The sequence below is a fragment of the Salvelinus alpinus genome, chromosome 19, assembly GCF_045679555.1.
Source record: "Salvelinus alpinus chromosome 19, SLU_Salpinus.1, whole genome shotgun sequence".
Classification (NCBI taxonomy): Eukaryota; Metazoa; Chordata; class Actinopteri; order Salmoniformes; family Salmonidae; genus Salvelinus; species Salvelinus alpinus.
The window spans coordinates 30,404,758-30,429,640 of record NC_092104.1 but is presented as its reverse complement, the minus strand read 5'-3'; the positions used below and the strand labels follow the sequence as shown (position 1 = coordinate 30,429,640).

At 43.2% G+C, this 24,883-nt stretch overlaps 1 protein-coding gene across 3 annotated transcripts in view; it reads right to left on the bottom strand.

Annotated features, from left to right (window-relative positions):
- LOC139545308 (coronin-1C-A-like) overlaps positions 1-24,339 on the bottom strand; it is a 53,939-nt gene extending 29,600 nt beyond the window's left edge. Inside the window, exons 1-3 of one of the 3 annotated variants that reach the window (XM_071352938.1) lie at positions 24,181-24,330; positions 4,668-4,738; positions 4,287-4,486 (exon numbers count right to left, since the gene is read on the bottom strand). In XM_071352938.1, the coding sequence (XP_071209039.1) occupies positions 4,287-4,484 (198 nt within the window). In that variant the 5' untranslated portion in view covers positions 4,485-4,486; positions 4,668-4,738; positions 24,181-24,330. Of the gene's footprint in view, positions 1-4,286; positions 4,487-4,667; positions 4,739-24,180 lie in introns of all 3 variants that reach the window. The other 2 variants (XM_071352940.1, XM_071352937.1) reach the window with 2 other exon arrangements.
- Positions 24,340-24,883: the final 544 nt, after the last annotated feature.

Below are 24,883 nucleotides of genomic sequence, written 5' to 3'. Positions count from 1 at the left end.
AATTTCAACATATGCATGAATGTGTCTAATAGAAAGCAAAAACAAAATGTAGACATTAAATACATTTTATAGCTTCCAAAATAATTTTTACAAAGGTGGGGGGGGGGGGGGGGGGGGGGTGCCAAATGGAGGCGCGGTGGCTTCAAAAATCGCACCCCGTCAGTGTGTATATAAATCATTGGTCTATCCCTGAGACACAGCCAGGGTTGAGTAAGGTGCATGGCTGTATTGAGTAAGGTGCATGGCTGTATTGAGTAAGGTGCATGGCTGTGTGATGACAGGCCAGAGGATCGGCTTCCCAAGACCATAGCAGAGTCAAATGACACGGTCCACCAATGGACTGCTCTGGTTACAGGCTGTCAAAACCACACAGACAGAACTTACTGTATATCAGGCCATGGCTGGCTGACATTGCCATGGCTGGCTGGCCCCGCTGGACCAGACATACAGGAACACCACCAGGCTCTGTGTGTGTACGTGTCTGCTGCAGCCAGACATCTACTACTGACCACTAATGACACTAATAACAACTAATGCAGTTACTGAGGGACATTACAGACCAGAGACCCCGTTGGCTTCAACGACTGTCTGACCTTCTACACTTTAATTAAACTAATTATGAGGGGGGGGGGGGGGGGGGGGGGGGTTGGTCCGACATTAACGATGTCCCGCTGGCCTAGGGCCAGTAAAAACATGTCATGCCAGTGGATCTCGTTAGTCACTGGCCGACATGTTTTTACTGGCTTTAACCATTGTAGACTAAAGACAGAAAAGTCATGCTATTTGTATGAGCAATATGATCAGCCGTTCCTTCATGCTGCCGCAAGTCATAACTTCAAGAACTAGGCCTACATGAGTTGATGCCTTCACACAGCACATGCGAGCCGTCCAAAGCAAAAAATCCACTCAGTTTATTTTAGGGAAAGTGATTCACAAAAGTAAACCATCAATTGTGAACATACTAGCAATATGCTGGCTACTGTTGATAGTCTGCAAAAAGAAACCTAGCATTGGGGCTAGCCAGTCAGTGTCTCGTTTGGAACGTTTGCCCCTTTAAGACAGTCGTATTTTGATGTAAAAAAACTCAATGACATAATTAAATTAAAAAATGAAATTCAATGCAAGAATAGGCTAATGACTTGCATTTAATTACATTACACCATTTTTTCATACATCATAACCTAATGTAGCCAATTAATTGCTGAACATAGAGAAAGCATGCCAACCTGCATGACCCCAGGAGTGGGTGTTCAGGCAACTGTTTACAACCAAACACTGTCCAAATGCTGTTAATCTCCAAGCTGAGGGTAGAGCAAAGTGGTCTGAGCGCTTTAAGGCCCTTATATGGAGCTGAGCAGCACAGAGAGGTCCTGTCCCCAGAGGCCTTTGGTTTAGTTTGTGTTGTACACAATGCAATAACTGAGAGCCTGCCAGCCTATAGTGAGGGTTGGGAAACCTCACTCAGGGAGAGCTGACACAATCATCCCAGTTGCTCAGACACTTAAACTGTTTGTCCTCCCTGTAGTGAAATCTGAAATGCATGTTTATTTACTGTATGCAAAACAGACATTTTAACTGGAAAACAACCTTGCTGTTAAAAAGGGCAAAGCTGAAAAAAAAAAAGGCTTGCCTGGCTGGCCTTTGCCATCCATCAGGAACAGCCTAGCTTCCAAAGGCATTGTAACACTCCTCACCCTATTCGGTCCTCCTAGGTCCCATGTCCTGCTTGTTTCAAATATCAGAAACCAGTTTGGATGCTTTCCTCTAAAAATATACTTTAATACCCCAAAAGGGATACTTTGGGACTTTGGCAATGAAGCCCTTTTTCTACTTCCCACTAGTCAGATTAACTCGTGGAGACCATTTGTGTGTGTCTCAGTAACTTCCTTCAACCTGCATGCGAACTACACAACAAAGTTTGTGGCCACCTGCTCGTCAAACATCTCATTCCAAAATCATGGGCATTAATATGGAGTTGGTCCCCAGTTCGCTGCTATAAAAGCCTCCACTCTTCTGGGAAGGCTTTCCACTAGAAGTTAGAATATTGCTGCAGCCACAAGAGCATTAGAGGTCGAAGACTGATGTTGGGGGATTAGGCCTGGCTCACAGTCGGCGTTCCAATTCATCCCAAAGGCGTTCGATGGAGTTGAGGTCAGGGCTCTGTGCAGACCAGTCAAGTTCTTCCACACCGATCGACAAACCATTTCTGCATGGACTTCGCTTTGTGCACGGGGGCATTGTTATGATGAAACAGGAAAGGGCCTTCTGCAAACTGTTACCACAAAGCTGGAAGCACAGAATCATCTAGAATGTCATTGTATGCTGTAGCGCTAAGATTTCCCTTCACTGGAACTAAGGGGCTTAGCCCAAAACATGAATAACAGCCCCAGACCATTGTTCCTCATCCACCAAACTTTACAGTTGGCACTATGCATTGGGGCAGGTAGCGTTCCTGGCCAAACTCAGATTTGTCCTTCGTACTGCCAGATGGTCAAGCGTGATTCAGCACTCCAGAGAAGGCATTTCCACTGCTCCAGAGTCCAATGGCGGCAAGCTTTACAGCTGACACTTAGCATTGCACATGGTGAGCTTAGGCTTGTGTGCGGCTCCTCGGCCATGGAAACCCATTTCATGAAGCTCCCAACGAACAGTTCTTGTGCTGACGCTGCGTCCAGAGTCAGTTTGGAAATCAGTAGTGAGTGTTGCAACAGAGGACAGACAATTTATACGTGCTGCAGCACTCAGCTGTTCCATTCTGTGAGCTTGTGTGGCATACCACTTGTTGCTCCTAGACGTTGTCACTTCACAATAACAGCACTTACAGTTGACCGGGGAAGCTCTATCAGGGCAGAAATTTGACAAACTGACTTCTTGGAAAGGTGGCATCCTATGACGATGCCATGTCACTAAGATCTTCAGAAGAAGTAAGGCCATTCTAGTGCAATGTTTGTCTATGGAGATTGCATGGGTGTCTGCTCAACTTTATACACCTGTCAGCAACGTTGTGGCTGAAATAGCCGAATCCACTAATTTGAAGGGGTGTCCACAGCCCAGTGGCATACTAGCGCCAGCCCAGTGGCTAACTAGCAAAACTAGAGCTATTATGCTAGCTATTACAATAGATGTCCAGTCAATGCGCCAACACTAGTTAGCAATGGCTCGCGAAACTACCTCTAACTTTCATACTGAATGCAGATGCATAAAAATGGTATCCACAAGTTCATCGGACTCTGAGTAAGTAGATAAATGGCTTCACTAGCAAATCCCATAGTTTCCCTTTAAGTAATATTATCCTCCTACATCAACCACGGTGAGTACACCATCACACACACGTCACCCAGCTACTGAGGATATCGGAAAGAGCCAACAGGCACAAATAACAAAAAGGTGGATTTTAGCTGCTACAGTATTCTATGGTACTGTATTGTCCCTCACTAAAAGAAGATGAATGACAATAATGAACTGTAAATCTTTGACAGCTGGTTAATTTAAGGTCATTAAAACAACTGCTGCTAAGCTGACGGGGCTTTTGCTTTCTTTCTGTTCAAAATATAGGAGAGGTGAACACAGACTTGAGTTACTAACAAACCCTTGAATTGATACAAAGATGGCACTTATTATGATCTTCAGAATAGTGAATCTGTAGTATCGGTCTCCCACATCTGGGCCAGTCAGACTGCAGTCTCTCACCACCACCAGTATGTACTGCTGCCTGCACTGCTGAGCAACCCAGCTTGTCAGAATCCATCCAATCTCACACAGCAAAATATCCCCGTCTGTCCACAACATGAAACATGTTTATGTGATGCTGCTACACAATACGCTGCTGCTTTCTCCTCATGAATGACTAAGGGAAATATGTAGGCTCTCGAACACACAAAAATAAAAAATAAATAACTGCAGGGTTGGGATTTGTAGGTGGCCAATGTGTGATTTCCCCTGGATGTGTGTGGGTCTGAGCAGTACATTTCACTGTGTGACGTGCGTGGTTGTTCCCTGCAAACAGGGCGTGTTGAAACTGACTCTGGGAAGGAGGGGGGCTGGCCCAGGCCAAAGCCACGCAGACACACTCCGTCATGTCCCCAGGGGGAGGTGTGTGTGTGGGAAGTGTGTGTCAAAGCCACAGATGTAAGGACAGGTCAAACTAGGCCAAAGCCCAAATCTGCTCAGGCAGCAATAGCACATGCCCATATTAATGTATAAACCTCTGCTTGACATAAGTTTCCTTGCGAAACCCATTGACAGATCTATGCAATGCAGTTTTTATAGTCAATAATCTAACTCACCTTGTTAAGAGGGAGGACCAGGAAGGCCCCGCCCCCGCTGGCCTCTATGATGATGGCGACAAACTTGGGGTTGACGGCGCAGAACGAGCTGTCCCATGTGACCCGTGACACTCTGATGTCATCGTAGCACTGGTCATTCTTCAACGCCTGGCCAAAGACATGACGGAATTTGCTCGCTCGCACAACTCGCCTGAACATATCTGGATAGTGGACGGGGGGGGAGAAAAGTTGGGGTTTAAGTTTGGAAACTGTCACACTCACAATCAAAGGGAAAAGAAAAAACCAAGCAGTCTGGGATTTTAGGCCTATAACATCTCAAATGACAATTCTTTAAAGAAAAGGTGCTACATGGCTGAGAAGTAGAAAGGCTGCAGCTCTCACATGTATACGTGTTTACTGCTTGTGAGACATGGGTGCCTTGAACGTCCTGTCCCCTAGCTGTGACTGCTACTCTGCAAGACAGATTGATTGCATGTGTGACTGAGCCCTTTAGACATTCCCCTCCCAGATGTGAGGCTCAGCCTCAGTCAGACTAAGCATGCATCCCAAATGGCACCCTATTCCCTATGGGCCCTGGTCAAAAGTAGTGCACTATATAGGGAATATGGTGCCATTTGGGACGCCACTTAAGGTAATGTTCTACAGCAGCATAGTACAGCCAGAGAGAGGAGGCATATGACAGATCAGACTAACCCTCCTTCCCCATCCCTCTGACACACAACCAGGCTGACATTCAGCATGGGTGCCAATTATCTAGAGTTGAGCAATGAGCATAGCTCTGCTGTATCATTCCTTTGTTCCACCACCAGAATTAGGCCTACACTGGCTATTGTGTACTTCCTCATACACAGGCAACGAGGAGCTAAATAATAAGAGTAGGCAGAAATTAGGCCGAGAGAGCAAGACAGAAAGAGATGATAGCAAAGCTGGGCAAGCAAAGCCTCCCTGAGTGAATTCCTGGACTGGAAAATAATGTTAGCGTAGGCTTTGCCATGAAGGTTAAAGTGTAATCACAGTCTAATAAAACCAAGAGATAAAATGCTTGGCAGGGAGAAATGGTAATCCTCAAATAACCTCAGATATCTAGGCATATACATGGATATTTCTTTAAGCCCCACCCTAGCACATGAACATGTTTGACATAAGGCTCACACCTCATCACATTTCATTTGTTTTTCTTTCATCTTGCATCATGCTAACTATCAAACAACTTAGAAATACAAGAACCATCTTTCATCCATTGAATAGCCCACCTACTTAAGTGCCATTTCCCAACAAAAATAAGACATTTCCAATTCAAATATAGTACAGTCAGGGACTTGGTAGGTTGTTCAGATTAAATACTCACCCAGGAATAAAATCTGATGTATTTTTAACAGCTACAAGTGAAGTCACATCTGAGAGGCCAATAAGCAGTAACCTAGTTTTCAAAGATATCCTCCTGCTAAGGGCAATTCCTTGGTAACAGAATTACACGGAGTCTCATCTCTTTGAAATGATTGTTTGGCATATATTTTAAAGTTAAAGCCATACAACTCCTATAAATGCGTTTGCCAAATGTGGTGTAAATTCTTAAAAGTAGTCCTTCTGCATAATAGTTGTATGGTTGGTTAAACTTTGTTTTTTCAATCGTTTTTGTTTGGTATACATTTTAAAGTGAACAATCCGAGTCTCAGGTGTATTTCTGTTACCATGGAATTGTTCATAACTTAAATCACAAAACTGGGCCACTGTCTTAGTTTATTAACTAAGCCTATAGTACCTCTTACAACAGAAAAGTGAATGCTGCCATCATTATGTCATTGAATGCAAAGACAAAACAACCACATTGTGTGCAGACAGGTGTGAAATTGTCGTGTGGGCTCGAATTCATGTTTTTGCGCGATATTCCAAATGCCTGTATCGCAGAATCAAGGTTCTTCTTATTTTTCGTTTTTTTTATGAGTGTTTATGGCCGCTTGTTCTCATGTCTTTTTGGTCTGGTCTCGTTCACTCCTTCTGTGCACCTTCCCATTCACACCAGAGATCTGTATATAATGACGATATGCTCATGTCTCCGCCCAAACAATGGGAGACGTTGTCCCAAACGCGGGAAGGCTTATGTTCAAAATAAGCAAAAAGCTCATAGAAATGCATTAAGCTTAATTTGGACAGATTTTAGCGAGAGTGAAACTTCTCGCTTCGCCTGTCTCCCAAGCCCCTCCCCACAACAAAGATGAGGGATCACGTGTTCCGCTCTGACAAACGGTTTCAACACGCTCTTTGTATTTGAGGTTTGGTTAAACAGAAATCTGTCATATGGACACAAACACATGGAGATATTATTTTACTGTAATATAGAAGTTAACATTTTGAACCATATCCTGTTTAAACTCAAATTTCGAGCAGACTAAAACGGATGTACCAATGAACATTCATTCTGGAAAATGAAATTCTCAATGTCACGTGCGCATTGCGGTACCACATATCGCTAGCAGTATTTTAGTCAAATAAAGATTGTTTTACAAGCTGTTTAGTCTTATAAAATGTGCAATAAGAATATTGCAACCCCTCTTTTTTACGCTGCTGCTACTCTCTGTTTATCATATATGCATAGTCACTTTAACTATACATTCATGTACATACTACCTCAATTGGGCCGACCAACCAGTGTTCCCGCACATTGGCTAACCGGGCTATCTGCATTGTGTCCCACCCACCACCCCCTCTTTTACGCCACTGCTACTCTGTTCATCATATATGCATAGTCACTTTAACCATATCTACATGTACACACTACCTCATTCAGCCTGACTAACCGGTGTATGTAGCCTCGCTACTGTATATAGCCTGTCTTACTGTCGTTTTATTTCTTTACTTACCTATTGTTCACCTAATACCTTTTTTGCACTATTGGTTAGAGCCTGTAAGTAAGCGTTTGACTAAGGTCTACACCTGTTGTATTGGGCACATGTGACAAATAAACTTTGATTTGATCTGACCTTCAGATCTGTGTAGTCTAGCCATGATCCACTGATATGATGCACGACCACCTAGCAGAACAAGGCTATCTACTATTCACATCCTAATTCACTGACGAAGCAGGGCATGTGGTGGTGCCGGTGTGTCAGAGGCAAAGCGAGAGGATTTACCCAGGCCAAAATCTGTCCATGTGAAATTATCCCATTTTTGTATGGAGTTCTAAGAGTGTGTTGAATTACATGAGGCTTAGTTGATCAACTTACTGATACAAGTTGATGCATGTGGCTTTCTGGCCACTTCCAAAAAAAACTATTTAGGTGTGCCTGTTCACATGCATATCTGCCATCTCATTGGCTAGAGGGCAGATACGCATGATCTCGCATTCATTCAATCATTGAGGACATATATTTCCATTGTTAGAGCGGTCACTCTTATCTTGTCAATATAGTAGATCATCTTTGGTGTCAGTCAGGCAGGAAGTCCTTCCTGTGGAGGGGTGTGGCACTGACACAGGCAGATAATATGCAACACTACTTCCACTGATAACCCTTGTGGAATACAAGCCCAGATCCTCCCATCACCACCCCCCCACCATGCTACAGGCAGTCGGGCACACAGCCCATGTATCCCCCCCATGCTGGAGCTAAAGGAGGGAAGGACCTTGGCAGTAAAAGTTAAATGGGTAGGCTATACATTCAATGAATTGTTCTGGTATGCATTTGTCCTTATTTGTTACATCTATGTTAGCAAGGGGAATTAGCCACACTGTTGGAGCTAAAAACACAAGCATTTCGCTACACCCGCAATAACATCTGCTAAACACGTGTATGTGACAAATAAAATTTGATTTGATGCTGACCCTCACCTAACTTATGATCTTCATTCTCCAATCTGCTTGTTTCTCAAACCAACACAAACAGAAGAAAACGGGAAATTGTTCTTCCTCAGTGTGAGGGCCGTTTCGTCAAAAATACTCAACAAGGATGACTTTGTTTTAGGAAATGAAAGCCCCCAAGACCCGGTCTGCCCCCCCTCCCACTGGGGATCTACCACAGTGCTTCTCTGTAATGGCAGGCAGCTCTGTAGTCACTTAAAAATCAACCACCATTTCCTCTGGGAGGCCCAATGCCTAGTCCACTGGGTCCAAACCAACCCAAACAAACACCTTCTCCTGTTGACCTCTTCATTACCTCTGTTGTCATGCTTCAGGCTCAGCCAAGGCCACCCTACTATGGAACAGGGGGTTAACAACAGAAAACAAACCCCTATTAGAAAATGTGTTCTGAGAGACTGAGCTAAGACATACATGCGATAAGAAAATAGGTTTATCCTATATGAATAACATGAGACTCTCAGATTTTTCCACACAAAGCCCTGAAAATATATGTCATAGCAGCTGTATGGGCCAATATGGCCACCTAACAACACTTAAAGCCTCACAGGACGTCTTCCATGGTCCTCTATGGCTTTTCCGCATAATATGATTGTGTGCTGCTGGTACATAAACTGATGTAGAGGGAGAGAGAAAAACCCACGTTATTTGAACAATCTAGCGTATTGTCCTGCCAAAAGTATAAACCCACTACAGTGAGTGACACAGGACAGATTAGGCCTTCAACCAGCTGGGAGTTGTGGGGAATTGCCATGGCATTTGGACATTTGTAAATAGAAAAATTAATAACCTTAATCATTTGATGTTTTGGCATGTCAGCCTGTGCAGTTTGAGCCCTCTTGGTCTAGATCTGTTTGTGTGGTCTGAAGGTTGGCTAATGCCAATCAGCTTTAGGGGCACAGTGGGCAGTGTTTCGCACCATCATGCCGACCTAAACCGCACTGTGCTAGCACAGTAGGCCTACCGCTCGTTTCACCTCAGTTGTGTGAAAAGGGCTAAATGTGACCCAAGTCTTGTATGTCTTCATTATGCCAAGGCTGAGGGAACATAGTGGAAACAGCTGGCTTTAGAGCAGCCCAGTACAGAACATTGCTATAACCTGTATGAGTTTCCATCAAGCTGCCTGAACCTGCATATTCCATAATGAGAACTTGTGATCCAACACAGAGAACACGTGCCAACTCCAGAAATAACTTAAAAAGGCATGATACAGGAAGATATGTAGACGCCAGACATTTTAGTTCTCTATGTTGCCAAGATGTCAGTGGTAGCAAAGATGCATTAAACAGCTTACATCAGGAACAAAATCGTGGTGCCCATGTTAAATGGGAAGGAACTGGTGTGTGTGTATTTAGACACTGGCTATCTGACAGTCCTCAAGTGGATGACAAGCTAATTGAGGACCACTCCAAATGTTCAATTAAAGCCAGTCTCTCCCTACTGGGTGTCTAATGGCACCATATGGTCTCTTGTCTGGAGGGAGCCAACTCTACAGAATGGGGGAGGCAATCATTGACTTGTGGTCTATTGTGAACAGCAGAGCTCACCAGGGTCCTAGCTCAGTCAGAACAGTGGAGCCTGATTGGTCCCCTGAGTGTGTGCAGGACCATGGCTAATTATCACAGTAAACCAATCAGTCTCATTAATGCATAGATGCTGGGGGGGGGGGGGGGGGTACATGTGATACCTGTTCCATGTCTGCTGATGTACGGTTTAATAAATAACAAGGTCAACAGGGTTCCCCTCTGTTCGAGTGATCCATCTGCTGCAAACAGAAAACTTCCCAGGTCTACTACACATCGTACACAGATGGAGTAGAATGAAACTATGCATGGATAATGAGCCGTTTGTTCCTGTAGTGACAGGACTTTTGCCAGCAGAGCAGAGCCGCCCCAGCCAGACACTCATGGCTTGGCCTGCTCATCACAGGCCCTGCCTGTCTGTCTGTCCCACCCATTGGACCCTGGGCTTCCCTCAGTCAGACAAATATCCTGCTGCTCCAGTTTGGTCACCACGCCGGTCTGCCTGACCAGAATGCATAATGAGCATTTTCCATCCCTGGCGGCGAGCAATGCATGCTGGGACATTCTGCTACGGTCCTGCATCAGGGGTCAACGCAGGGTCACGGCTGCAGATCCTGGCAAATATGCTGCGAGTTAGGTGAGGCTGGGACATCTGACAGACAGCTGGACAGAGAGATGGTGGAAAAGCTGTGTTGCCAGATGCACCAGTGGTCTGCTGTAGCCTAATCCGTCAGTCAGCCATGCTTGAAGTTGAGACTTGGTTGAGACTGGATGGCTCTGCCAAGTCGCAGTAAGGTCTCCAGGCCATGTTTGCAAACACAGACGCTGCTTAGCAACATCAGTAAAATACCAGCCATGGAATGTTTAAAAACGTCAAGCATTTATGAGAGGTGTTTGTCTATGACCACAGCACAGTTAGTTAAGCCATGTCCATGAGCAGTATTTGAAGACAAGCTGCTCTCAGATCAATTGAACCGGTAGAGTGGAATGCCCAATTTCATGCCATGAATCACACACAGATATCACATTTCTATAAACAATAAGAGGGAACATGCCATTATCCAAAAAGTCTCCACATGTACAAAAAAATAAACATTGAAGGGGCTATATCAGGCTACTGCTCGAAGGACAGAGAGCAGGACTGGCAGTCCAGTAGTGTGACATAGGGTAGCAGTCACTGTACCGTAGCTCTACAATGACTAATATGAAGAGATTAGTGGTGTGAAAAATAGCTCATAATGTGTGCTAAATGTGACTGAAGAATTTGTACGCATTACAGCATCAGAGAGGGGCCATGCAGTGTTCAGAACTAAGCCAGTCTTTTGCTGCCAATCAAGAAGCAAAGCTCTGTGAGAACAGAAAAGATGTTAGGCTAGGCCAAATTAGGATACTCCGGCAAGTGTAAGAAGATCATGCAGTTCTGCTCGCTGTATCTGGTCCATACAACTTTAAACGTTTTTAAATGTTCAGCTAGTGCATAGAAAACCCACATACGAAACATACTGTACGATTCAAAGGCAATGAATATGAAAAAGTTGACAGGAAGCCAGACAGGTGGGGTTTGACAACTTTGGTATACAACAGTGATAGCTGGGTGAGGGAGTTGTGTAACAGAGCTCGGTCAGAGAGTCTTGCATGGCGGAGCACTGTAGCCTGGCTTTCCTATCCTCTACTTAAGCAATAATACGCCATTTTAAGCGCTTGCTGGTCATTAGTTCTATTCGTATTGACTGCAATGTAAAGCAAAACCACTACCCAAGCACTGGTTGACAGTTCTAGAACAACGCAGGTTGCTATGGCAAAGCATGAGACCTACTTATAAAAAAATGTAAACATCAAAACATGTTGTAACTCGTGACATACTTCCACCTGATATGCCTACTTTGCAGTTAACATTTGAGAAAGTTTTGGGTAGCGTATTTGTCAACCCACAAGACCCACAAGTTGATCACATCAACTGGCTAGACACGGAGTGAATTGTGGGAGCTTACTTGCGAGATGTGTATGACAATTTGCAATGGAACACGTGGAAATTGCATGTACTTTCAGAATTGTTTGGCAAGCGACTCTCGACCGATCTCCTATTGAGGCTCTTCCCACCTTGCTAACTAGCCAACTACACAGCTAGCTCAATCACTTCAGACTGAAGTTGGAAAGACCACAAACTAGCTGTATTTCGTTTCACATGTTTTCTATTGATATTTCTTTGTGTGTATATCCATAAAAATGATGCCCCCTTCTGTATTTATTATGGAGCAACTCTTACTGTGGTCCAGCAAAATTAAGGCAGTTATACAAAAAACATTTTTTTTATACATTCAGATTTCACAACACATTATGACCAAGCCCCTACTCCACCACATAGCTGCAATACAAAATCCCTGTGTACGTGTGACCTCAGAGCATGTGCAGACCAGCCGGCTGGAGTGTTTACGGACATATTTAATCTCTCCCTAACCCAATCTACTGTCACCACATGCTTCAAGATGTAAGAATGCTGTTCATTGACTATAGCTCAGCATTCAAAACCATAGTACCCTCCAAACTCATCCTTAAGCTTGAGAACCTGGGTCTTAACACCGTCCTGTGCAACTGGGTCCTGGACTTCCTGACGGGCCGCCCCAAGGCGGTGAAGGTAGGAAACACCACTTCGCTGATCCTCAACTGGGGCCCCACAAGGATGCGTGCTCAGCCCCCTCCTGTACTCCCTGTTGACCCATGACTGCGTGGCCACGCACGCCCCCAACTCAATCACCAAGTTTGCAGAAGACAACAGTAGTAGGCTTGATTACCAACAATGACAAAACAGCCTACAGGGAGGAGGTGAGGGCTATGGGAGTATGGTGCCAGGAAAATAACCTCTCATCCAACGTCAAGAAAACAGTGGACTTAAGGAAACGGCAGAGGGAGCATCCCCCTATCTACGGGACCGTATTGGAGAAGGTGTAAAGCTTCAAGTTCCTCAATGTACACATCAATGACAAACTGAAATGGTCCACCCACACAGTGTGGTGAAGGCGCAACAGCACCTCTTCAACCTCAGGAGGCTGAAGAAATTTGGCTTGTAACCCAAAACTTTTACAGATGCACAATTGAGAGCATCCTGTCGGTCTGCATCACCGCCTGGTACGGCAACTGCCCACAATCGCAGGGCTCTGCAGAGGGTGGTGCTGTCTGCACAACACATCACCGGGGGCAAACTACCTGCCCTCTAGGAGACCTACACCACCCGATGTCACAGGAAGACCAAAAAGATCATGAAGGACAACAACCACCAGAGCCACTGCCTGTTCACCCCACTTTCATCCAGAAGGCGAGGTCAGTAAATGTGCATCAAAGCTGGGACAGAGACTGAAAAACAACTCTCAAGGCCATCAGACTATTAAATAGCCATCACTAGCACACTAGAGCCTGCTGCCCTATATACATGACTTGGAATCACTGGCCACTTTAATAAAATGGAACAGTAGTCACTAATGTTTAAATATTTTGCATTACTCATTTCATATGTATATACCGTGTTCTATCCTATTCTACTATAATATACATTAGTCTATGCCTGACACTGCTCGTCCAAATATTTAGATATTCTTGATTCCATTCCTTTAGGTGTGTATTGTTATAAAATTGTTAGATATTACTGTTAGAGCTAGAAACACTAGCATTTCGCGACACCCACAATAACACGTGTGTGACAAAAACAATTTTATTTGTATAGGGCATATGTTATCATGTGTGTATGCATGTGTCTGTGCGCTGCTTCACAGTCCTTGCTGTTCCATAAAGTGTAGTTACAGTTGAAGTCGGAAGTTCACATACGAGTTTTAATGACTCCAACCTAAGTGTTTCTCAACCACTCCACAAATGTCTTGTTAACAAACTATAGTTTTGGCAAGTCGGTTAGGACATGTACTTTGTGCATGACAAGTAATTTTTCCAACAATTGTTTACAGACAGATTATTTCACTGTATCACAATTCCAGTGGATCAGAAGTTTACATACACTAAGTTCACTGTGCCTTTAAACAGCTTGGAAAATTCCAGAAAATGGCCTTAGAAGCTTCTGATAAATTATGTCAATTAGCCTGAGTCAATTGGAGGTCTACCTGTGGATGTATTTCATAGCCTACCTTCAAACTCAGTGCCTTTTTGCTTGACATCATGGGAAAAAGACTTCAGAAAAAAATAGTTGACCTCCACAAGTCTGATTCATCCTTGGGAGCCATTTCCAAATGCCTGAAGGTACCACGTTCATCTGTACAAACAATAGTACGCAAGTATAAACACCATGGGACCAGGCAGCCGTCATACCGCTCAGGAAGGAGACGCGTTCTGTCTCAGAGATGAACGTACATTGCTGCAAAAAGTGCAAATCAATCCCAGAACAACAGCAAAGGACCTTGTGAAGATGCTGGAGGAAACAGGTACAAAAGTATCTATATCCACAGTAAAACAAGTCCTATATCGACAACCTGAAAGGCCGCTCAGCAAGGAAGAAGCCACTGCTCTAAAACCGCCATAAAAAAGCCAGACTACGGTTTACAACTGCACATGGGGACAAAGATCGTACTTTTTTGAGAAATGTCCTCTGGTCTGATGAAACAAAAAAGTAGAACTGTTTGGCCATAATGAGGAAAAAGGGGGAGGCTTACAAGCCTAAGAACGCCATCCCAACCGTGAAGCACGGGGGTGGCAGCATCATGTTGTGGGGTTGCCCTGCTGCAGGAGGGACTGGTGCACTTCACAAAATAGATGGCATCAGGAGGTAGGAAAATTATGTGGCTATATTGAAGCAACATCTCAAGACATCAGTCAGGAAGTTAAAGCTTGGTCGCAAATGGGTCTTCCAAATGGACAATGACCCCAAACATACTTCCAAAGTTGTGGCAAAATGGCTTAAGGGCAACAAAGTCAAGGAATTGGAGTGGCCATCACGAAGCCCTGACCTCAATTCTATAGAAAATTTGTGGGCAGAACTGAAAAAGCGTGTGCGAGCAAGGAGGGCTACAAACCTGACTCAGTTACACCAGCTCTGTCAGGGGAATAGGCGAAAATTCACCCAACTTATTGTGGGAAGCTTGTGGAAGGCTACCTGAAACATTTGACCCAAGTTAAAGAATTTCAAGGCAATGCTACCAAATACTAATTGAGTGCATGTAAACTTCTGACCCACTGGGAATGTGATGAAAGAAATAAAAGCTGAAATAAATCATTTTCTCTACTATTATTCTGACATTTCACATTCTTAAAATAAAGTGGTGATCCCAACTGACCTAAGACAGGGAATCTTTACTAGGATTAAATGTCAGGAATTGTGAAAAACTGAGTTTAAACGTATATGTTAACTTCCGACTTACACTGTATCTTAAAAAAAACAACTACATTTGAACTGCTTGCATCAGTTACTTGATGTGGAATAGAGTTCCATGAGATCATGGCTCTACGTAGTACTGTGCACCTCCCAGTCTGGACTTGGACTGTGAAGAGACCACAATGGCATGTCTTGTGGCGTATGCATGGGTGTCCAACCTGTGCGCCAGTAGTTCAAACAGATAGCTTGTGCATTCAATATGTCAATATGTCAATACCTCCCATAAATACAAGTAGTGATTTACCACTTTGAGCCAGGAGAGATTGACATGGGGTCCTAAGCGAGATTTGGTTGGTGGCCCCCCCACCTTGTGGGCTAAACTTTTACATTTCCTACAATGACACATTTTGCCAGGGGAGAGAAAATGCTGCAGTTTTAAATTTCATGCAATTCTACAAATTTTGCCATTGAGCAGAGTTAAGAAAATTGCAGATTTAAAACAATTTCCAGCAATTCTACCCATTTTTCTATGGGGTGGAGAGAAATCTTTTCAGTTTTAAGGAAATTTCCTGCCATTCTACACATTTAGCCATGACCTACGTCATGTTAATGTCTCTCGTTTCAGGAAACTACGCATCTGTCACACGTCCCTACTTGACAAGAGGCATTTAAAACATAAATGTTGGCCAAAAACGCCTTTTGGAACATGTGAACTTACATGTGCCTTAATAACAAACTAGTAAGCCATCTGTAAATACGAATAATTAAAACAGAGCTTAGTTGGTTTAGACACTGAAAAAGACAAGAACCTCCCCGCTAGCCATGATTAGCTGAGATAATGGATGGGCTGGACATGCCGAGAGGAGTTTGAATTGGTCTGCCATGTAGCATGCTTCTGTCTAACACACGCTGCTCAGTATGTGTAGATAATCCTTTCTACCGCATTTTTTTTTTTTTAAGATATCTTAAAGAACTGCAAAAGTGTTGCTACTGCTCTCCACTTTATGGAAGACGATCGTGCCATGCTGCCTCTCTCAGACTCTGAAAATTAATCAGATGAGGAAATCCCTGATTTAGGTAAAATCACTTTCATTGAACAAGACATTGTAAAGTCTTCTGATGACAGTGGTGTGGAAGAAACGGCGATCAACAGTGTTGTTGTCAAGGAAGAAGTAGGCCAAGTTTTTAAAATCAGTGGAATGCCCGGTGGAAGCAGAGTATGATAGCTAAGGAGACTGAGAAAATTCTGGCGTTTGTTTGCAAACATGCGGAGGGAGTTGAAGAGAACACAGAAGGCTGTTGTATAAAACACCTGTCTCCAGATTACATCTTCAAACTAAGGGCAACCATGACATCTGTGACAGAGGGAGAAGCGTTCATCCATGTATATGGGTAAGAGTCTAGCTTGCTACATTTTCAATGTTAAGTTTCAAAATTTTTCAGAAAGTCTTTCATTGCAGGTTAAAGCACAGTTAGCTAGCTAACGTTAGTTGGCTGATCTGTTTAGTAACAGTTTGTGTCTAAGAAAGCCATTTGCATTGCTAGTTATAGCCTAATGTTAGCTAGCTAGCTAATATTGAACCTAGTTGTTTAGCTTTAGCTAACTGCAGATTTATGCATGGTGGCTAGCTATGAAAATCTGTTTGAATTGCTAGTCGTATGGGTTGGGATTTTTGCCGCGCTCAAAACTGGGAAATATCGGACATCAGTACTTTCAAGACAACTGGGAACTCATTAAAAAAAAGGACTAGCTCTGACTGGGGGGGAAAAAACCATTTGAACTATCATCCAAATCGGAATTTCAAATCGGAAGCTCAGGCCTCTTTCTAGAGCAGGCCAGGGCAACTCCAGTTCTCGGGGGCCTGATTGGGGTCACACTTTTGCCCCAGCCCCAGCTAACACACCTGACTCCAATAATCAACTAATGATGAGCTTCAGTTAAAATTTCAAATAGTTTACATTAGGGATGGGGTTAAAGTGAGACACCAATCAGGCCCCTGAGGACTGGAATTGTCCAGGCCTGTTCTAGAGCCTCGACTTTCTGACCTGAAGAACACCGACATGTTTTGACCTCGCATTTTTCCAAGTTCCCATTAGGTTCATTGTTTAGCTAGCTACAAGTCTAAACAAAAACACTCCACTTCGCCAGATGATTGCACGACCCATCAAGTTATCCAGGTGTGTCTGGGGGTGACTACGATCATCTATTGTATTTCATGAACATGTGTACATGTCTAGACAATAGTGACACATCCACTTAGCAAGATGTTGCTGTGGCGTGTTTATAGCATTTCACATGACACAATTTAGACAAGCGTGCCTGGGTAAGAATCATCTCATTCTAAAATATGTATGCAATTTTTATCTGAACACTTTCTATTTTTGAAATAGCTACTATGAAAATACGCAGGTAACCATTTCACTGTACCTTTTACACCTTCTGTATCCTGTCCGTGTGACAAATAAAACTTTGATTTTATTATTTGATAGTGTGTGTTTAACAAGACTGTAATGTGAAGAACATGACCTGCACCAAAGTCAGATTAGAATATAGGTTTACTAGACTATTTTTCCTCCTACTTTCAGCACTTTTAGTCTAGAAATCGTTGGTTGTTTACTATGCTACCTTACTCTGTTTATCACATGGCCTCACATGTAAATCCTATTTGTAAATATAATAATTAATTAATAAATAATAATTCATGTAAATCTTAGTTAGGTTGTGTTTCGGAGGATGCACGGCTCTCAACCCTCGCCTCTCCAGAGTTCGTACGGAAGTTGTAGCAGTGAGACAAGACTAACCACCAATTGGATACCACGAAATTGTGGAGAAAAATATGTTTGATTAATTGCAAGAGTATTTTACTAACATCCGTGAATGAATATTGAATATTCTAATAACCGTGTATATCCCTAACTGTAAAGAGCTTAACACTTATCTATAAGCTGGCCCTGCAGGCCTCCTGTCCTGTGTCCGTGACGCACAAAGTGCATTATAGCACAACCAGTGAAGAGAATGACGAGACAGAAAGAGAGCGCCAGACTGAGCACAGCATGTGAAGTAATCAGTGATAACAGAAGAATTCAGTCCATTCCCACTTTCCTTGAGAGCACAGAAGGTTAGAGGTCTCCTCTCCACCAAACAGTCAAAGCGGAGTGCTGGGGAGTAGGGACTGCTGCCTTTTCTTAAACCAAGGCACATTGTTATGCTCTGACATAAGGCTGGGAAGCAGTTAGTGAAAAGAGAGGGAAAGAGTGGAAAAAAAATAGTAATGCCTTCTTTTATTTCCCTTTCAGCTGAAAACAATCTAACACTATACATGGTTATGTTCATGCATCACAATTACCGGTAGGCCTACTACAGCATGGCCATCCCATTCTGTCTACAACTATCAGTTGCAAAACTGTTTTGTCAATGAGAAGGCTGCCACACTATAATACTGCCCCGCCCTGACAATGCACCACAAGGATCACTGCAAAACAATACACACAAGGAAATAGACAGTGTCATTCAGGGGGAAAGGTTAGTTCACTGATCAATCTGAAATCATCCTGAGTAAAAGGGAAATTGTACACAGACAGAGCCAGGAAAATGATGAGGAAGGGCTGTATCCTGTCTGATACCATTCCCCCCACCCACCGACAGATCAGCATCTCCTCTGCTTTAAAGCACCATCGTGTATCTCCCTCCCCTGTCCCTGTGAAAGCCACTAATAATTTTTTAAAGGATGGAGGGGCTAATCCTTGTAGATGAAGAATGGGCAGGTGGTCAACCAAAGCAAAGAATAACAATGTCAATCCAAATTGAATTGACTTCTTTTTTAACCATCCGCTCACTACAGAGTGGTTACTAGGGAACCAGACAGATGCTGATGTTATCAAGCACTGAAATTCATAGCTCACTGCAGGGAGCTCAATGACCAGGAAATCCCCAAAACACACGGTTTCCACTAGTTACCACAGCCACAAAGTCAAAATTGGCTATATTTGAACAATTCCTGAAAACAAATTAGCTTTTTGGTTTTAGGATTAGACATAATATTAGTAGTGTGGTTAAGGTTAGTTTTAAAAACTGATTTTAAGATAAAATGTAGAAATAAGCAGGGTTTATGACTTTGTGGCTGCGGTAACAACCAACACACTATGTGGAGAAGGGGAGGGGTAAAGTCAGCCAAGGAAAGAGAATTAGGAAATCTACTAAACTATATGGAATTGTTTTAAGAAAAAGTAATACCAAGGATTATTTACCTATTGGATTTTTAATATCCCTTGACGTTATTTTTTTATTTTTAAGAACATGCTATTAGCCCATACAAACACATTGAATAACAGATTCCCTGCATGGAACTGAGAGTCCCCCCCCCCCCCGAAAAAAAGACATATAAAATAAGTTCTCTGAAGTGTCTGTACTATATCTGAGAAATACTGTACAAGATAGGAAAACATGTAATTCTTATAGTTTCATTTTTTCACATGCATTTAAAACCTTATTTTTGGCAATAAACAGTATAAGCCAGGGGGTTCTTCTAAGCTATATGTAATTGTTTAAAGAAGGTCATAACAACGATCATTTAACTATCTGATTTAATTTTAAGAAACCTTAATTAAGGTTTTTAAAAAGTATGATAGAATAACAGATTCCCTACATGGAACAACAGTCCCCAAAAAATATCAAAAAGGAAGTTTGTTCTGAAGTGTCTGTTCTATATCGGAGAGATAAAAGATCAGGAACCCTTTTTTTTTTTTTACATTTCATTATCCGCCTTAGTTTAGGCACTAAACTATCTCCATATATACACTTCCATAATTCTTTAAAACCAGTACCATGGACCTTCAGACAAGTCTTGAGGCTTGTGGGCGTCCTAGAGCATGGTTTCCCAAACCCCCCCTGGAGCCCCCCCTGGGTATACGTTTTGGTTTTTGTCCTAGCACTACACAGCTGATTCAAATAACCAACTCATCATCAAGCTTTTATTATTTTAAATCAGCCGTGTAGTGATAGGGCAAAAAACAAAACGTGCACCCAGGGGGGGGGGGGGGGGGGGGCAGGACAGAGTTTGAGGTGCTCTGCCACCACGTAGAATACCATCGTGTTCATGAGAGTCTCAGCTTTCCACAGATATTAGTGTGTAGCCCCAACCGTGCGGACACTACAGACAGAAGAGGCTGTACCAACTTCAGACGAGTCTTGTGAGCATCCTAGATCCAAAACAGAACACCATCGTGTTCGTGAGTCATTTCATTGCAGTGGTCATACTATTTTTAATAGGCCAAACTGTTCGGTCGCTACACAATTGTTTTTGTGAGAAGACCGATTTTCAGGATGTGTCATGGTCTGACATACACCGTTCTAGCTCTGCCACCTTCCATCGCAGATGCAGAAGGGCGATATTGGCTATTGAGACGCAGCTCATGCAAAAAAACAGATCTCTAGTTTAGTGAATGTCATCAGGCTCAGGTAGCATCAGCTTGAATTTCCATGCTGATCAAAGCGAGACATTTATATGCTTTATAAATGACACTTGTTTTGGGAGGGAAATACCAGGTTGCCTAGGAGAAAAGTGATTTATTCTCAGGATGGACATTTGTAAAATATTCAACCCTAGTCGGTGTGTGCACATGAAGTAGCCCTACATAACATAGCCCATCAACACAAATGACCACTCTGGAGTGGAGTGGAGCCCCCCCCACAGTGTCTGACATTATGTTGTCCCAAGGCTTTTCTTTCTGTACTGTCGCCTCAATGCTCTGGCAGACTTTGCCTTTTGTCACTCAGAACGCATAGAGACGCCACCTAAATCCTCTTCCCGTAACCAAATCCACAGTGTACCATTGTAATCAAATTCCAGCTACATTCCAGGTGCTGTTTTTTCACCATTCTCCGTTCCTGGGTGACCATGTGGTCTGTGCTCTGCTCTTTGTAAAATACCACGAGGGCACAATGTCAGCAGCACAGTTCAATGGAATGTTGTATTGTTTTACAAACTTGGGACTATGCGCTCAAGGGCCAAAAAGACTGTATCCTGCAAAATACAGACAGAGCCAGTGCAACAAGACAATCCACTGGAACTGATCCACGTATTTCCCCATCTATAGAGCATTCGGAAAGTATTCAGACACCTCAACTTTTTCCACATTTTGTTATGTTACAGCCTTATTCTAAAATGGATTAAGTTGTTTTCTCCCCTCGTCAATCTACACACAATACCCCATAATGACAAAGCAAAAACGTTTTTTTTTTGCACATTTCTTAGAAACACTGAAATATCACATTTACCTAAGTATTCAGACCCTTTACTCAGTACTTTGAAGCACCTTTGGCAGCGATTACACCATCGAGTCTTCTTGGGTATGACGCTACAAGCTTGGCACACCTGTATTTGGGGAGTTTCTCCCATTCAACCTGTTTTCTCTGTCATTATTTGGGGATTGTGTGTAGATCGCTGAGGATTTTTTGTTATTTGATCAATTTTAGAATAAGGCTGTAACGTAACCTAAATGAGGAAAAAGTCAAGTAGTCTGAAAACTCTCCTAAGGCACCGTATCCATCTATGCTCGGACGAACGAGACCAGACATTTCAACTACGTTCAAACGGCATATTAAATGTCAAATGAGGATGAGGTACAGCAGCATTCACTATTTCACCTTGTTCTGGAAGGTCAGGATCTGGTACAGAACCTTACCAGGGACTAGCCTAAACTAGAAGAATAAAATGTCAACTGTTTCAAAGGAGGACAAAGGAAGACAGGCTTTAGGCAGACAACCTAGGCCACACAGCACAGGAGTTTAAGGTGAGATGTTCTGTTGTTTTACATCCACCAAGACAATAAAATCCACTAAATGAGAAAGTCAAAACAAAAAGTGTGGGCAATAGTTGTGATGAAACAACCAGTTTTGACCAGATGGATCCACTGCCACATAAATCATGCTGAATGGTGTGCTCATCAGATCAGTGCATGCTCCTGGCCATTTCCCAAATGAGTCACATCTACAGACAGACAAACACACATCACATCTTGGTCTCAAACCTCAACTAGGCCTGTGCAGTCCTGTCTGTCACAAACAATCTCACCCTGGTTCTGACATGGTCAGTCAAGTCCTCCTCTCAAGCTGAGCCGTCATCCAGACAGCCATGGCCCATTTCACCAGATGAGCCATGGGAGGGGAAAAATGACAGGAAGAAATCACGATGTTTGTAACTGCTGGAACTTCGGAGCAGGTTTGGGAGCACACACACACAGAACTGGGCAAAGGAAATGCGGCTGGCCAAAATACCATTACACTTGGCTTCCCAAAAATGAGGAGAGGTGGATACTGTTGGCAAGACATGAACACCTTTCCATGATGGGTCATGTTTACAGCACCAAAGGTACTTGTGCCTACTAGCCCTAATCAAACAGAGACTAATGGTGTTGGGTGTAATAATACCAGCAAGAACTGGGTGTGATGCAAGAACTCAGAGCACATGTGCAGCTTTGTGTGATGGTTTCTTGATACCTCCACAGGGCAGAAAATAATTGGTTGAATAAACATTGCTTGTGTAGGCCTACTCCAAATCGTTATGAAAATCCTATTTAAAGTTGCAGAATTTTATTTCCCTGTAGAGGAGGAGTCTCAGAAGACGTAAACCCTTCACCTTGGTGATGTGGCCTCGGATAGCACCACCTTGCACAGACAGGACCTGACACAAACTCAAGAATGTGAACCGAGGTATGCAATCAGAGTTACCATCAGGCAGAAATGCTACCTGAAAATGTGCATGTTCTTGTTGTGTTCTCCCAAATTTCTTATGGACCTTCATCTTGGAATTCATTTATACAAACGTGGCTGGAGGGGGGGGGGGGGGGGGTGTTCGAGGACTTATTCGCCAACCCCCACTCCCTGTATCCTCTGTAGCCTAACACTTCGGTGCATCTCACGCTTAATTTCCCTCTGTATTCTGACCCACTTCCTCTCCCAGCCAAGCCATGGGAGGTGAGGGGTAACTTCAGAGTTAACAGTGGTCTGAGTGGCCAGCCAATCTGCCAGCCAGAGGTTGATGTGACCTGACATCCAGACCAAACATGACCATGGTGTTAACATGTGCCCCTCAGGTCAGACTGACAGCTAGCTATGGCCAGTCCTGCACCCACAATGACTCACTCATTCTCCAATGGAAGGGAACTCCCAAGCTGCTTACGCAAACACACTTCTTTGCAAATAGTTCTGAGGGGGGAATCGAGGCTAATAATAGGCAAATCCTTCTGGTCTGAAAACCAAAATCCCTCAAGTAAAATCAATGTCAGATCAAAATGCTATTTTTTTTACAGCCTGAAAAGTCAAAGGCTGATCAAAGCTATGGCTGTTCAATCACAGTAACAGATATAAGTAGGTTGGCATTATGCAGGGCCATTCACGGTGACCCATCACCTCGGTTAGAGCAAAGCCATTGCTTAATGTTTATGGGCGATGTCAGATACAAAGAGGGACGCATAACGTCTTTATGGTCAGACTAAAATGTTTGTATACAATTAATTTTATCCAATCCATCCTCGAAGCATACCTGTGCCAGTAGGAGCGCCGCTGTGCTGTGGTGTGGTGACAATGTGCTTTTGTCTGGGAATTGAGTCATTCCTACATTAATTATAAATTCCTTTTTGCAAATGAGGTTATATCTGTGGATACAACTAATTTGATTGTGCTAAAAATTGTTGCAAACCTGCACTCATCAGCAACACCCAGCTACCATTCTAAAGCTGAATGAAGCTCAGCTGTCTGAATCAATACTTTCCAGTTAACGTTACTTCCTTAATATTATATAGTTTTGTTCAGTCTGAGGCTAAATTACATCACCCCATCCTCGTTTTAACTGGAACCACAAGTTAGTTCGGTTCATCAGAAACGATTACATTGTCGTGGAATAATACCCTGCCACAACTGGCTGCAAGACGGGTCATTCATTCCACATGGTGGATAGCTAAGTTAGTCAGTTAATGTCTATCATAAGTACTAAAAGCAAAACAATGTAGCTAGTTAGCTACCTAATTTAGCTAGGTAACTAACTCATTGGCGTTGAAAATGTGTCAATCCCAATTAGCTGTAGCTTTCCTCACTGAATTCAATTAAGTGGTGCCTCGCTAACTAAAGCACAGACCGCACAGATTAATACAATAACCAAGTTGGAACTGTGTGTACAACATTATTAAAGATAAAGCAAAAAGACTTACCTTCCAGATCAAAGTACAAATATCCCTGACTGCTGAATTATCTAAAATAGGACTGTCGACGTCTACCCAATTGAATCCACCGCTAATGCCGCTGACAACTCGCTTGTGCTCTCTTTCTCTCTGTCACTGCTGCACCGGACGCAACGCCCTCTCCTATCTCCATTCCCCGCCTCAGTTATGGCTTGGCCAGGCATGTTTGGAAAAGATGAGCAGCAGCCAAGGCCACCAATCACAATCCCCGTTAGAGCTGTGTCAGGGAGCAAGACACATGCCTCCAATATGTAATTGTTAATGTGATAAAGAGTGTGTTATAATTGAATAACATAAAAAAAATTCTACATAATAACACATCTACTGTATATTGTTACAATGTGATAAATATGAACGCCTTGAAAATCTGACACTTGAGCAATAAGCATTGACATCATCCCCCTCTCTTTCTTTTAATGACAGATGTGTACAACTTGAAGGCATGGGAGTGGTTGGTGCACTGTCCCTTATAAAAAGTAATGTCCCAGGGCCAGTAGAAGTAGGCTGAAAATCTATTCTGACTGTACCTATGCAAATGTCACCCAGACTCAGTAAAAGGGCAAGAGGGCAGTGTACTGTAGTGTGTTGCTTTAACAGGCTCCTCTAAAGCTGATGACAAATGTTGTTTAGAGGTATTTTAGCTCATAGATTAAATAGAACATGAATTGAGAAC